This window comes from Vombatus ursinus, unplaced genomic scaffold, assembly GCF_900497805.2.
Source record: "Vombatus ursinus unplaced genomic scaffold, bare-nosed wombat genome assembly UNPS02015066.1, whole genome shotgun sequence".
NCBI classification, from domain to species: domain Eukaryota; kingdom Metazoa; phylum Chordata; class Mammalia; order Diprotodontia; family Vombatidae; genus Vombatus; species Vombatus ursinus.
The window spans coordinates 6735564-6749312 of NW_020954844.1; the positions used below are offsets into that span (position 1 = coordinate 6735564).

At 38.3% G+C, this 13749-nt stretch overlaps 1 protein-coding gene across 1 annotated transcript in view; it reads right to left on the reverse strand.

The window, feature by feature from the left end:
- The window catches only part of CTNNA2 (catenin alpha 2), a 1364056-nt gene that overhangs the window by 1306324 nt on the left and 43983 nt on the right, over nucleotides 1–13749 (reverse strand). The window contains exon 2 of the mRNA XM_027846144.1: nucleotides 8535–8641. Coding sequence (XP_027701945.1) covers nucleotides 8535–8641 — 107 coding nt within the window. The remainder of the gene's footprint in view (nucleotides 1–8534; nucleotides 8642–13749) is intronic.

A 13749-nucleotide genomic window follows, 5' to 3' on the forward strand; every position in this document is an offset into this window, starting at 1 on the left:
AACAAAAAGTTGCTGTAAGTGGTCTTGTATATTTAGTCTAGAAAGTCTAAGTTAAACTGGTTATTACCAAGACCCTCTAGTACAAGGCAAAAAAAATAAAAAGAAAGAAAAAAGAAAGAAAAGAAAATAAATTGATCAATAAACTAATGACAACCAATCAAATATCTAAAACGATTGGATTGGATAAACCAATAGAAAACAAATACTGAGCTAAAGAAATGGATTTAAGCTTTCAATCTCACGCCACCTACAAAGTGTAATTCAAGATACATGATAGATTTAAACATAAAAAACTATAAACTTCAAAGAAACAGAGCATATGTAAATATACTCTTACTTAGAATGATTTATAATATTGTGCTTCAGTTGTGTGTATGTAGTGGGGGTGGGGTGACTTTTCTTGCTTATTCTGAGAAAAGGAAGACAAGGTATTTGCACCATATTACATTCAACTTTTATAGTTTTTACAACAAAAAGCAATATAATAAAACTAAAAGAATAACAGAGCAAGGAAATTTTATGCAAATATAGCAAAGTAAAAACCTTGTGTGGCCTACAGTAGGTGCTTAAAAATGTTTTTTGTTTGATTGAGTGATTGATAAGCACTAGAAGCCTAAGATAGCAAATAATGAAATTATAACCAAAGATTTATCAAATTGCTTGCTCTGGAAGTAGCTCTGAACATAGGACAGTCTAGGGTAAAAGAATTTCTGGAGGACATGGCTCTAAATCCCACATCTAACATGTTCTGATCACGTGGCTGGGAAAATTGATTACTCTTCGGTGCCTCAAGCAGCTCTCTCAAAATACAAGGTACAAACAGCTGCCCATTTGTGAACATGGAGGGAGTTTCTCCAAGGATCTCCCTGCACAGATGACATCACAGACCCACAACAGTGTAAAGAACTATACTCAGAACGAGGTCCACAAAGACAAAAAGGAAACCACCTTTGCCCTCAGGAAACTGGCATTCTGCTGTAAGCTAATACAGGATGCAAGATACAGACAAAGCGAACAAAAAAAATATTACTTTTCAAAGGGCTTAACTAGGGCTCACCTTGCTTTCAATATTGGGACTGATTACTCCAAGTTTTTAAATCATAAATTAATAGTTGGCACATTGGATAGAGTGCCAGGTCTGGAGTTGTGGTTTGGGGTGCTAGGAACCCAGAAATGCAAGGGTGCTAGGGTATCTGCCTCAAAAGAATTTGACCACTCAAGCCTTCTTTCAGTCAGAGTAAAGGGAGGTTTTATTATAATACCAGTTAGGTGGGCAAGATTCCCAATAAATCTGTGCTATTGTATTGCCAATACAATCTGTGCAATTTAATGGGGGTAAAATTGGTACTTATGTACAAAGAAAAGACCGTGAGAAGATTTGGATGGGATTAAGGAGTGGTAAATTACCTGGGCTTGGCCAGGGGTGAGAAGAGTTAAGTGGTCAGAAAGCCACAGTGAAAGGGCAGTTAAAAGGATTATTGAGTATTTAAGTAGACTGGATGGGCCAGATGCCCCCAGGGTAACACCAGGGATGTGGGCTGCTGAAATGTATGGGAAAGTTCAGGGGCTGGGTTGTGTTCAAAGACATGGTCTTTTCCTTTCAGGAGTCCAGGTCACATTGCCCCAGTATTGTTAGAAAGACCCAAGTTCAAATCCTTCAAATCTGGCCTCAGACACTTACTAAGAATGTGACCCTAGGCAAGTCACTTAATCCTGTTTGCTTCAGTTTCCTCATCTGTAAAATGAGCTGGAGAAGCAAATGATAAACCATTCCAATGTTTTTGCCAAGAAAACACCAAACGGGGTCGTGCATAGTCACAAATGACAGAAACAATTCAACAATAATCGTAAATACTTTTAGGACAAAAGAGGCAGTTTTTTTTCTTCCCAGAAGGAAACACTTAAAAAGTAAACCTTGTATTCAATAGCTGAAAAACTACAACCCCCAGGGAAGGACTAGGCTCCAGACAGATGCACACTGAACCTAAGAACACAAGCTGATTGCTCATATATATGTGTGTGTGTGTGTGTGTGTGTGTGTGTGTATATGTGTGTATATATATATGTGTATATATATATACACACACACATATATACATATTATATATATATATACACATATATATAAGGCAAGTATGTATTTCTCAAAACAGACTAAATTTCACAATAATAAATTCTTTTAATTTACATGGCAGTGACCTCCATGTCATAACTCTTCCCAAAGGAATTTCCCAAGAAGCAGCACTGTAAGATAACCACTTTCAGACCTCATTTGCTATTAAAATAAAAATAACAGCTAAATTTGTGTTGGCGATTTGGAATATTTATTAGCATTAAACTGTAATACCACTTGTCTTATTACACAGTAGATGAGTTCTCCTCAAAATCTCCTGCCTCCTTGTTTCCCTTCATCCCTTATCACTCTCTACTGGGAATGACAGCCAGGCTGCTGGGTCTGAGTATTTGGGGAATAGTCTTCTGACTTTTTGAATTTCAAAAGTCTCTGGTTTTTTCCTGCCCCTCCACAATGGTGGGGTCGGAATAGATTTTCTTCTCAGTGCCATATTCTGGGTTATTTATTAAGATTTTCATTTCTTTATGAAAACCTCAGTGCTTTCTTTTTATTATTTGGTCTTCTAAGGTCCAATTGCTATGTCAGACTTCCTGTTAAGATCTTATTCCAAACCACAGGAGAGGAAAGCCTAAACATGATAGCAGATGCTTGGATGTTTTATGGGAGGGGCAGTTAGGTGACACAGTGCTGGACCTGGAGCCAGAAGACTCATCTTCCTGCATTAAAATCTGACTTCAGATACTTACTAGCTGGGTGACCCTGGTCAAGTCACTTAACCCTGTTTGCCTCAGTTTCCTCATCTGTAAAATGAGCGGGAGAAGGAAATGGCCAAGTACTCCAGTATCTCTGCCAAGAAATCCCCAAACGGGGCCACAAAGAGCTGGATACAACTGAAAAATGATGGAACAATGTTTGATAGACATAGTATCAAATGTGGAGAAACCTGTTTCAACTATCAAATTTCAAAACATATGTGTGATTTGTTAAAGCTAGGTATTGTACTGTGAGATCTTCAAGGGTAAAAACTGTTTGTTTTGTTTTGTTTTTTTTCTTTCACCTTTCTTTGTATCCCTAGCACTTGACACAATGCTTGGGAGATAGTAGGGAAATACTAAATGCTTGCAGACTGATGTTTACAGAAAGTAATGATAGAATACTGAATTGCACTCCATCTACTGTTACATCACTAAAATTAGTGTTGACTTGAACCAAAGCACAGGCTCAGGCTCTTCAGTTCACCCCCTAACTATAAAAAGTGAAATGTCTAATATAGTGTACTTTCTTTGGAGAGAGAAGAAGGTGGGTTAAAGCATTATATTTACCTGGCAGACCAAAAATGACTGAATAGACTAAACCATGAATGGAAAGCATAGCAAATAGGAGTGTCAATAACTCTGTATGAGGCCCTTAAGCAAGGATATTAGCTTATGTGTCTATTAATTCCATTACTTAGAAAGGTGATAACAGAAAGGCGATAGAGACCCATAATATTGCTACAAAAAATTTAACTAAAAATACATAAAATATTTGAGAAGTACAACATGCTATGTATGTAACTCTCATAAGACATATTTTTTAAATGTTTAAGTTAGCTATTCCTCTACCTTGACAGAATCTTAAAATTTAAGAATTAGATTGGACTTCAGTGGTCCAATTTATACCATAAAAGAGTCCCACTATTATGTATTCAAGTTTTTATCTTCTGCTTAAAACAAGTCTTCTGTCCTTTGAACAAGTACCTATAAGTTCCACCAATGTAACCAATTCTATTTTGGGATAAATCATTATTAGAAAGCAAATTTGCCCTTGTAGAATCTCTACCTCATTGGTCCTACTTCTCCTCCCTGGGATCGAAGAGGTTATTCAACTAATAAGCATTTCTTAAGTGTCTAGTGCATGCCAGGCATTACAGACACAAATTCAAAAGTGACCCTGCCCCAGGATTCAAGGAGCATATATTTTAATGTCTGATGCCAAGCCAAGAGTCTTTTCCCCATAATAGCCCTTTTCAAATACTTGAAGACAGCTGTCATGTTCCCCACCCCTGAATCTTCTCTTCTTCTAACAAAACATCTCCAGTTCCCACAACTGATCCTTATATGATATGGAGTCAATGTCTTTTGCCATCCTGATTGTGCTCTTCTGGAAACTCCCAAGATTACCGGGCATGATGCTCTCAATGTTCTGTGACTGGGAAAGAATACAATGAGACCATCACTTCTGTGTTTTCCTGATAGATCTGCCTTGCTTAATGCAGCCAAGATCATATTCATATTTTTGGCTATGACATCACATAACTAAATCATATTGACTACTCTTCTGAGAACTAACCCCCGCTTCCCTACTGGTCTAATCATGGCTCTGCCATTTTTGTACTTAGGAATCCAAGAGCAAGGCCATATAGTTCCTCCTACTGAATACATTTTTGGATTTGACACAATGTTCTAGCCTAAAAAACCTTTTTTGCATGCTGATCCTCTCATCTAGCATGTTAGCTATTTCTAGCAGTTCTGTGCCATCTGTAAATCTAATAGGTATGCCATTCCTGCCTTTATCCAAGTCAATGATTAAAATGTTAAACAGCACCAGAAGAGACCCCATGCCAAACTGACATTGAAAGACTCTTTCAGTCTTTCCATTTAACCAACTCCAAACTCATTTATAGGCATCACTGTTTAACCCGCATCTCTCTACTTTTTTTCCACAAGTATACTTGATGCGCTAAAATTTAAATAAATGATGCCTACAAAATTGCCCTAATCTACCATTTCAAAATCCCTGTCAAAAAGAAATAGTTATGTTATCATGACTGGATCTTGATGAAGTCATGCTGACTCTTTGCAATCACTTTTTCCTTTTCTAGATATTGGCTAAATCTCTCCTTAATAATCTACTCTAGAATTTTTCCAAAAATTAAAGTAACTGACAGATATTTTCTGCTTCCCCCTTGTTTAAAAAAAGAAGTCAATATGTGCCCTTCTCCATGCTGAAAGCTGCATAGGCAGCTAGGTGGCCCAAGTGGATAGAGTGCCAGGCCCAAAGTAAGGAAGACTCATTCCTGAGTTCAAAGCTGGCTTCAGACACTTACTGGCTGCGTGACCCTGGGGAAAAATTCACTTCACCCTGTTTGCCTTCGTTGCTCATCTGTAAAATGAGCTGGAAAAGGAAATGGCAAACCACTTTGCCAAGAAAACCCAAATGAGGTCATAAAGAGTCAGGATACTACTATAAGCATTGAACATCAACCAGATTGAACTTGTTCAGCAAGCCCCTCTTATGTTCTCCATGAACTCTGAAATATCACTGATAATGCCTCCACCAACTCCTCATTATTTCAGTAATTTCTCAGTCTTTCAGTAAAAAAAGACAGTTTATCTGGGTGCGATGATTAGAACTGGTGCTCTGATCTCGGAGGATGAGGTATGGACTTCAAACAAGGTACTTAGTATTTTTTTAACTTTGGGCAAGTCTTTTCAAGCCCTCAGTGTCTCAGTGTCCTCATCTGTAACGTGAGGGGGTTATACTAGAGCATTTTTAAGCACTTAATCTGAACTAGAAATCATGCTAAATGCAGCCAAACAAGCGATCTGAAAACATGCAAACAAGACAATCCCTACCCTCAAGGAGCTTATATTCTAATGGGAGAAGACAACACCTAAAAGTAAAGCAGAGTGCAGCATGAAGTTGATTGTTGTTCCTCCTTTTTCCCAAGAGGCCCAATGACATCATGATTTGGGAGGCAATGTCCAGTGAGTTCCACTGTGGCTGACCCGTTCAAAAGGCCCCACCAGAATTCTGGCAAAATAGATTCTCTTTACATTGACGATGGAGATGTCTCTAGATGTGTGCATGTCACACTTCCTCAGTGCTGCTGCAATTCTGCTTTGCTCATAAAGCCCAGTGACTTCTTTAATGCTAGTCCACCATGCTGGATGGTCCTGTGTCCGTGTCTCCTGTGTCCCCCAATCAATACTAATGTTCTTCAGAGAGACCCTGAGAGTGTCCTTGTACCATTTCTTCTGAAGTCCATGTGAGTGCTTGCCTTGTGTGACTTCTATGTAAAATAGTCCTTTAGGTAAAAGGACATTTGGAATTTGGGCTAGGTGGGCAGCCTATTGGAGGTGTACTCTCTGCAGTACAGTCTGAATGCTGGGTGATATTGCTAAAGTGGCATGAAGTTAAGGAGGTGAAGCAAGAGGATCTCCAACATTCCTTCCAACCCCAGTCCTTTGATTTGTCTATGACCTTAATTCATCAAGGGCAGGTGTTCAATTTAGTCATGTCTGACTCTTCATGACCCCGCTTTAATTTTTCTTGGCAAGGATACTAAAGTGATTTGTCATTTCCTACTCCAGCACATTTTACAGATGAGGAACTAAGGCAAACAGGGTTAAGTGATTTGCTCAGAGTCACGCAGTTAGAAAGAGTTGGAGGCTGGATTTGAACTCAAGTCTTCCTGACTCCAGGCCTGGTACTCTATCCACTGTGCCACATACCCACCCTCTCACCCTCTCCAGGTATCATCTATGTTAGTCTTAGCACAAAAGTTATTCTCTTTGGCAAAGAAACATAAAGCAAAACTTTCAACTGAGTATTTCAGCCTTCTTTCTAAGAAGCAGTACGACCCCTTCTCTCATCCTCTTTCGTCCATAAGATAGCTTTAAAAAGAAGCCAACAATAGGACCCTGCCCAAACACCACTTAATGGTTATCTTGGGGCCCCAATAACTCATAGTGAATGCAAATAATAATTGTTTCTCTTTCAGCCAGCAACAACCAGGGTCTTCCCCTCCCAGTTTGATTTTTTTTTATTAAAGGGGTGATTCCTTGATTCACTTCTTAAACAGGCCTAAGCACTGAATAGGTGTTGCCTCAGTCAAAGTAAGAACTTTTAAAGACCTTAGCTTAAAAAGGCCAAGGTCCCCCATTGCATCCTGGGCCATCTCCAGTTGGCTGGATTGATATCTGGCCATTGGACCCATATGGTTCTGGAGGAAAAAGTGAGGCTGGTGATTTTGCAGAGACCTCCCTCACTGAAATCCAATTCAATTACAAGTCATGGCATCTTCCTGACAGCATGGTACTCTACAAGAAGGAAGGACAAAGCACCACACAAGCCTTAAAAATAATCACTCTTGGTTGTCTACTTTCCTCACCAACCTCAACACATTTTGAGCATTAGCATTCCTGACATTCTTGTTCCTCACCTGTACCACACCCCTACCCATTTTTCACTGCCTAGGTTTACCTCCACCTTCACTATGTACCCTTTTAAAACCTAAGTTGTCTGATAAATTCCTACCATGTTTGCCATCTTCTGCAGACAACTTTCATTTCCAGCTCTTCCATAGGAAACTGAGACCAGAAACCACTATAAATAAATAGAGAGAAGCTGGGGCCTCAAGTTATGGAAACGTAAGGCATCCTGCTTGATGTTTCACAAGTTTGTACAGTTTCTGACAAATACAGATCATGACCGATGGAGACAAAGAGGGAAGAGAAAGACCCGTGTTCTTCTATAATCTTATGCAATCCCAGATGTAACTGATAGGAGTAGAACTCCTAGGGTGAGAACCAAGTATGAGAGATTGAAAGTATCCTTATATGCCTCCAGGAGTAGGGAGGTTTAGCAAAAGGACTTTTTGTAAGTAGAAAGTAAATAATGATAAAATATAAGGTCTTATGAAAATTCACAGAGTTGTTCTCAATAATAATATACAATATTGCTGATATAAGTCATATGCATTGTACATAAAACTACTTCTTATAACACGTTACAAAAGCAAACTCCCTCATTGTTACTACTTGGAGATTACCAGGACCGTCCAGCCCAGTCCAGGCATTGGACAATTCCCATGAGAAAAAAATATTTTTCCCTAACAAAATGTCCTCCAAAATGAGCTAGGCAAACTGGAACATTTTGAGATTTTTTTTTTCTGGAGACGGTTATCTTGATGAAATATGGCAAGGTACGACAACCCTGAAATGGGACAGTTCAACATCTCAATGAGATGAATGCTGCTTTGTCAACTGACAGGAAATTCAATAGATAATGTTCAGCTTATAAACCCTGTTTCTTAGCTATGCATTTGCATTTAAAAGTGAGGAAGAAATCTTTTATATAGACTTTGATTTCAGAACTGCAGATGAGGTCCCCTTTCACCCAGGTCCAGTAGTTCTACTCACTTATCCCATCAAATTAATTCCATGAATCATATGCCTTCATATGGGTGACTTAAAAAAAAAAAGACTTTTAAATCCCAGTTGGCCAAGAAGTTGATCAAGCACACTTTGGAAAATGTAGTCTGAAATAACAATAAACAATGTTCAATGAATGGCACAGTATTAAATAAAAAGGAGAGGACAGTCGATTTCTCTTTTAATAAGACTTCTAATTTCTCCCACAAGGCACAACATAATGAAGATGGAGCCATGTGAATGTAAAAGACAAATTGTCTTACCTGTGTGACAAGGGGTTCCAGCAATCTCTCCACTGTCAGAGTTCTTATTTCCAAACTTTTGGGGTCCCATTTCAAAATGATAGGTGAAGTGGCCGAAGTCATGCTCCCTAGAATCAACACAAAATACTGTCAAAGAGAAATCTATATTTTCCTTATAAATAGATAAGGTAAAGTTCATACTTTACATGGGATATAATAGAAAAACAAATCAAAGTGTATCATTTACTCCTGGATATAATCTGGGATAGTATTCAAAACAGTTGCTTCTGCTTAGCTTCTGTGAAAACAAGTTCAATTTTAGCTCAATAAATGCAAAATCTTCATAATAATTAGGGCTATCCAAGTATGGACAATACTTGTCCAAGTATACCTAATTCAAGAGGAAGTAAGTTTGCCATCACTGAAGGTCTTCAAGAGAGTTGGTGCCCATTGATACTGGAGACATCATAGGGGAGATCCATGCTTCAGGTTGGCCTGAATTAAATGATCAGTGGATTCCCACTCTCCTATCTGAGATTAGAACTCTCATTTCTATAGGACTTTTCAGAGTACATTCATTATCTCTCTTGATCTCCAACTGTATGAGATAGGTGCTCTTATTATCCCCACTTTGCAGATGAGGATATTAGGGGTCAGAATGTTGAGTAATTTGCCCAATTCACAGTAATCTGAGGTACTGAAACTTAAGTCTTCCTCATCCTAGCCACTCTAGTATTCTACCCTCAAGAAGGCCTACACTTGGGACTAGACTATGGGACCAGAACTATTTAACAAAGAATTCAGGGTTAGACTACTTTAATGGAACTTTAAAAAATGATTTAGCACGTATATAAACAATTGTGAGTTCAAGAAAAATATCAAGACACTGGTAATTATGCCATCTTCCAAATTATAAAGCATACTTGGTCTCAGGCTAGGAATCGATAGCCTCTTTCACAATAAATCACCAAGTCTGAGAAGCAGGAGAAAGGAGGAAACCTTTCTACTTCTGCAAGAAGCAGTGTGGTGTAGCGAGGAGAAGAGAGGTCTTGGACTTGGAGATAGGAAAACACATATTTGGATCCCAGTTCAGACACTGAAGTAGTGGCCTGGCCTTGAGCTCACCAACTTACCTCATTTCCTTGAACTGTAAAATAAATGTGTAGGACTAGGGTTGAACTTCCAAGTAAATCTAGGATCCTATGAGCTTATAAATTAGCTAGCCTATTAGAGTTAACCATACAGGCATTGGACAATTCCCATGAGAATCCACATCATGACTTTCCCCATTGTGGTTTTAATATATTACAGTTAGGCATAAGAAATTAAATGGAAATTTGGGGGGAGTTTTGTGGATGCAGCAGATGACAGAAAAGGCCAGCAGATGACCCAGAGCCTATGATCAAATACTTAACCCAAATTTTACAATAAGGTACTGGAAATACCCCATAAAGGAAAATAAAAAAAATTTAGTCTTCTCTGGTAACTAAGGGAGGGCCAAACATTTTACATGGATTTTCCAGATTGTGGGGAGTGCCACCCCCCTACCCCTGCAATGTGGAAGTGATAATGTACCATCAAAGCGAGAATCCTCACTCCTTAAATAAAAGTCAATTACTATTTCCCATTTGTAGCCAGCCTATTTAGAGAACAAAAAGTTAAATTCTACTTCAGGCAGGAGAAATTCCCCTTCCACGTGAATAGTAAGGATATTATGTGACTTTAGTGCTAAAATTCCAGAAAATTATGGTTGCTACTACTAACAAGCATTACAAATTACATAAAGCAAATGCATTCCTGTACAAGTTTTATAGAACACAGTAAAACAAATTTGGCAGTGTGATATGAAAGCCTCTCTTCCCCCTCAAAAAAAAATGGAATTTTTGGCTGAATTAAGAGTGGCTTTGGGGTTAAGAATAGGGAGGTGACAGTCCCCTTATAATATGCCTTTGTGGGATCTTATCTAGAGTACTGTATGGTGGGTGCCCCAGTTTAAGGAGGAAATTTATTGGCTGGAGATTGTCAGAGGCTGGCAAGAAGGGTTGCCTTATGTCCCTGACACATGAGGACCTGTTGAAGGAATTAAGGATATTGAACCTGGAAAAAGAGAAGTCATGGGCTAGACATGATGGCTGTGTTCAAATAATTGAAAGTCTGTAATATGGAAAAGGGATTAGAATTTTTTTATTTGCAGAATCAGGAGAAAAGATGCAATATTGAACTTGATGACAGGGAAACTTCCTAACAAACAGAGCAGACTAAAAGGGTAAAGGTCTTCTTCAAGAGGATTGATCTTCAATGGAAGTCTTTCAGCAGAGACTGGGCCACCATTTGTCAAGTTTGTTATAACAGGGATCCCTTTCATGTATAACTTGAATAGAGAGTCTTCCAAATCTCAAATCCTGACAGTAATTCTTTCTGAATCATCAACTGAATTCTGAATTATTATCTTTCCTGTGATATTGCTTACATATAAGCAATGAGAGAGAGAGAGAGAGAGAGAGGGAGGGAGTGGCCCTGGCTTCAGGGAAATAAATTCAAATTAGATTGTGTTTATGTTCTTAATATAATTCAATGAATTGGTAGAGGACATATATTTTTCCTTTGAAATTTAACCACTGACAAGCAATCTTAACCTGTACAAAATCAATCTAAGTTATTTCCCTCTGAAGAATGTAAATCAAGTTCTATGTGACCCTTTCCTTCTCTATGAATCAGTATATCCAATCACTGCATTTCTTATAAATCAAGATCTCTAATCATTTCTATCAAAGTTAACTCCTAGAAGCCTATTATAAGTATGAACAGAAATGGTATTTTACTAACCCATGACAACTAGGTGGTGTACTGGATAGCATACCAGCCCTGGAGTCAACAGGACTGAGTTCAAATCTGGCTTCACACACTTACTAGCTGTATGACCCTAGGCAAGTCACTTAACCCTGTTTGTCTCAGTTTCCTCATCTATAAAATGAGTTGGAGAAGGAAATGGCAAACTACTCCAGTATCTTTGCCAAGAAAACTCCAAATAGGGTCACAAAGAGTTGAACACAACTAAACAATGATGACAAGTGATATCTTTAGAAATAAACTAAACTTCAATTACTATCAATCCAAAGGCCTTAAGATTTGGTGCAGTGAAATTTTAAAGATTTATGAATGTTGGGTTTTAAATAAATTAAATACAATGATCCAATTGCACAGATTTAGATTTCAGTTCCTACATTAAAATAACAATTGGCATTAGTACACTAAATTTCTTCCAAAAAGCTAAAACACTTTACACATTCCTCATTCATACCAAGAGTTGCTACACAACAGCAATGATCTGACACTGAATTTTGCTCCCTCACCAGCACACAAGCTAGTTTACTGATGGACAATAAGATAGAAAACTTGCTACAGAATTTGCACACGTCCAGGCCACATTTTAGATGATAACAACAACCAGCTATCAGAGACAAGATGAGTTTTCACTGTGGCCACTGGCTAAGAGGTAAAATGAGTGGCTACAGTCACAAATCAAAGGACACTCTTCATCAGTGTACATTGAGCAAAGAGGAATGGGTCATAAGCTTATTCTTTCAGCCTCTGGTTTGAAGAAACAGAAATCATCATGAAGAGCCTCATCTTTTCCACATGAGAGCTGAGAAGCAATGGTTATTTGGAGAAGGGGAAAATGAGAGTTGGGGTTGTTATACAACAGAGAATGTTGTGGAAGACAAAAACACTGGATTTAGAAACAAGAGTACATGAGATCAAATCCTAGCTCTTCCTGATACCACCTGTGGGACCTTGAACAAATAACATAAGCCTTTTGGACCTCAATTTCCTCCCTCCATCCAAAAAAATGAGGATGAGGACATTTAACTGGAAGACCTTCTAAGGTCAATTCTATGTCCAAATCTATGATCCAGAGATATATTTTTCTGATCATAAAGTGGAAATCTAACACAGAGATTCTGACTTCAATTGCATATTTTATCCACCACTGGTTTGATCTCCAAAAATCACAGTCAAAAAGGCAGAGTAACAATAAATGCAGCCAATCTGCTTCCCCCCAAATCCGGGATGTGGCATTGAAATGCAACCCGCTAAATTGCCGCTAAGTAGGACCTTATTGCCCAATCAGCTGTTAGGTAGGAGGCAGAGGAAAGAAAGTGTACTCCTCTGACAGCAATTTACCATAGCTGATATAATTACTGCCATCTGCTGTTTCTGGAAGAAGCATTTTTGTAATGCTATTTTGGGCACACTTTATTGCTTCCTAGTGTACATACTAGACCATGCATCAGAAACATTTTCTATTGCCATGCTGAACCATCTGACATTGCAAGGGAGTAGGCAGTATGCATATCAGGCTAGAGATAGCAACTATAGCTCCTCTGGGCTTGCTATATCCATTTCCTGGAGATTTTGCCACTTTTTCCCTGGTATGAGTGGTTCTGGGTAGCAGCCAACAATCAAGACTGTCAGTGTGAAGTCCAGAATAATGGCAGTGAAGAGTTGACACTAATAATTACTAATAACTTGTGGCTATCACTACTAATTATTGATTACTTATAGTAACTAATAAGTAAACAATGTTACTAATAACAGGTGGTGGCCATGTATGTCATGGCCAAAGACTGGCACCACAGATTTCGTCTGGTATACCACCTTTGACAATCAAGCATTACATTACTAATCCTTATCCAATGTTTCAATCCAACATTGCTTATACATTAAAAAGTAAATATAATGACTGAACATTAAAGGCCTTCCTATGCCACAAAAGTCTAAACTATGCAAACATCTTCCTGAATATTTTTTTCTCTCCTGAGTTTAAATCCAATGAAAAAATCAAATGACAATATATTGATGGGGTAAAGAAGAGTGACAAAAATATTTGAATATTTTCTACTACACCTAATAGAAGACCAAATGTCCTATTTTTTTATATTACAATTTACACCCTTGAGTATTTTAGCAACCTCCAAGAAGCCTCAAAATGTTCATCCTAAAAAATCAACAACCTATATTTACAAGTAAAGAAATTTTAGAACTCTCCAAGGGACCTGCTAATGAGATTGTGAACTGCTAAGTGAGGGACCTGGGGTAGAGACCTTGGAGTCTCATTTGCTAACACAGGAATGCCAGCAATAGATGCCCCCAATTCCCCTAGTAGTGTAGAAGCTGTCCTCACATAATCTACCCTAAGAAAGATTGATTTTCAATATATGGACACTCCTAAGAT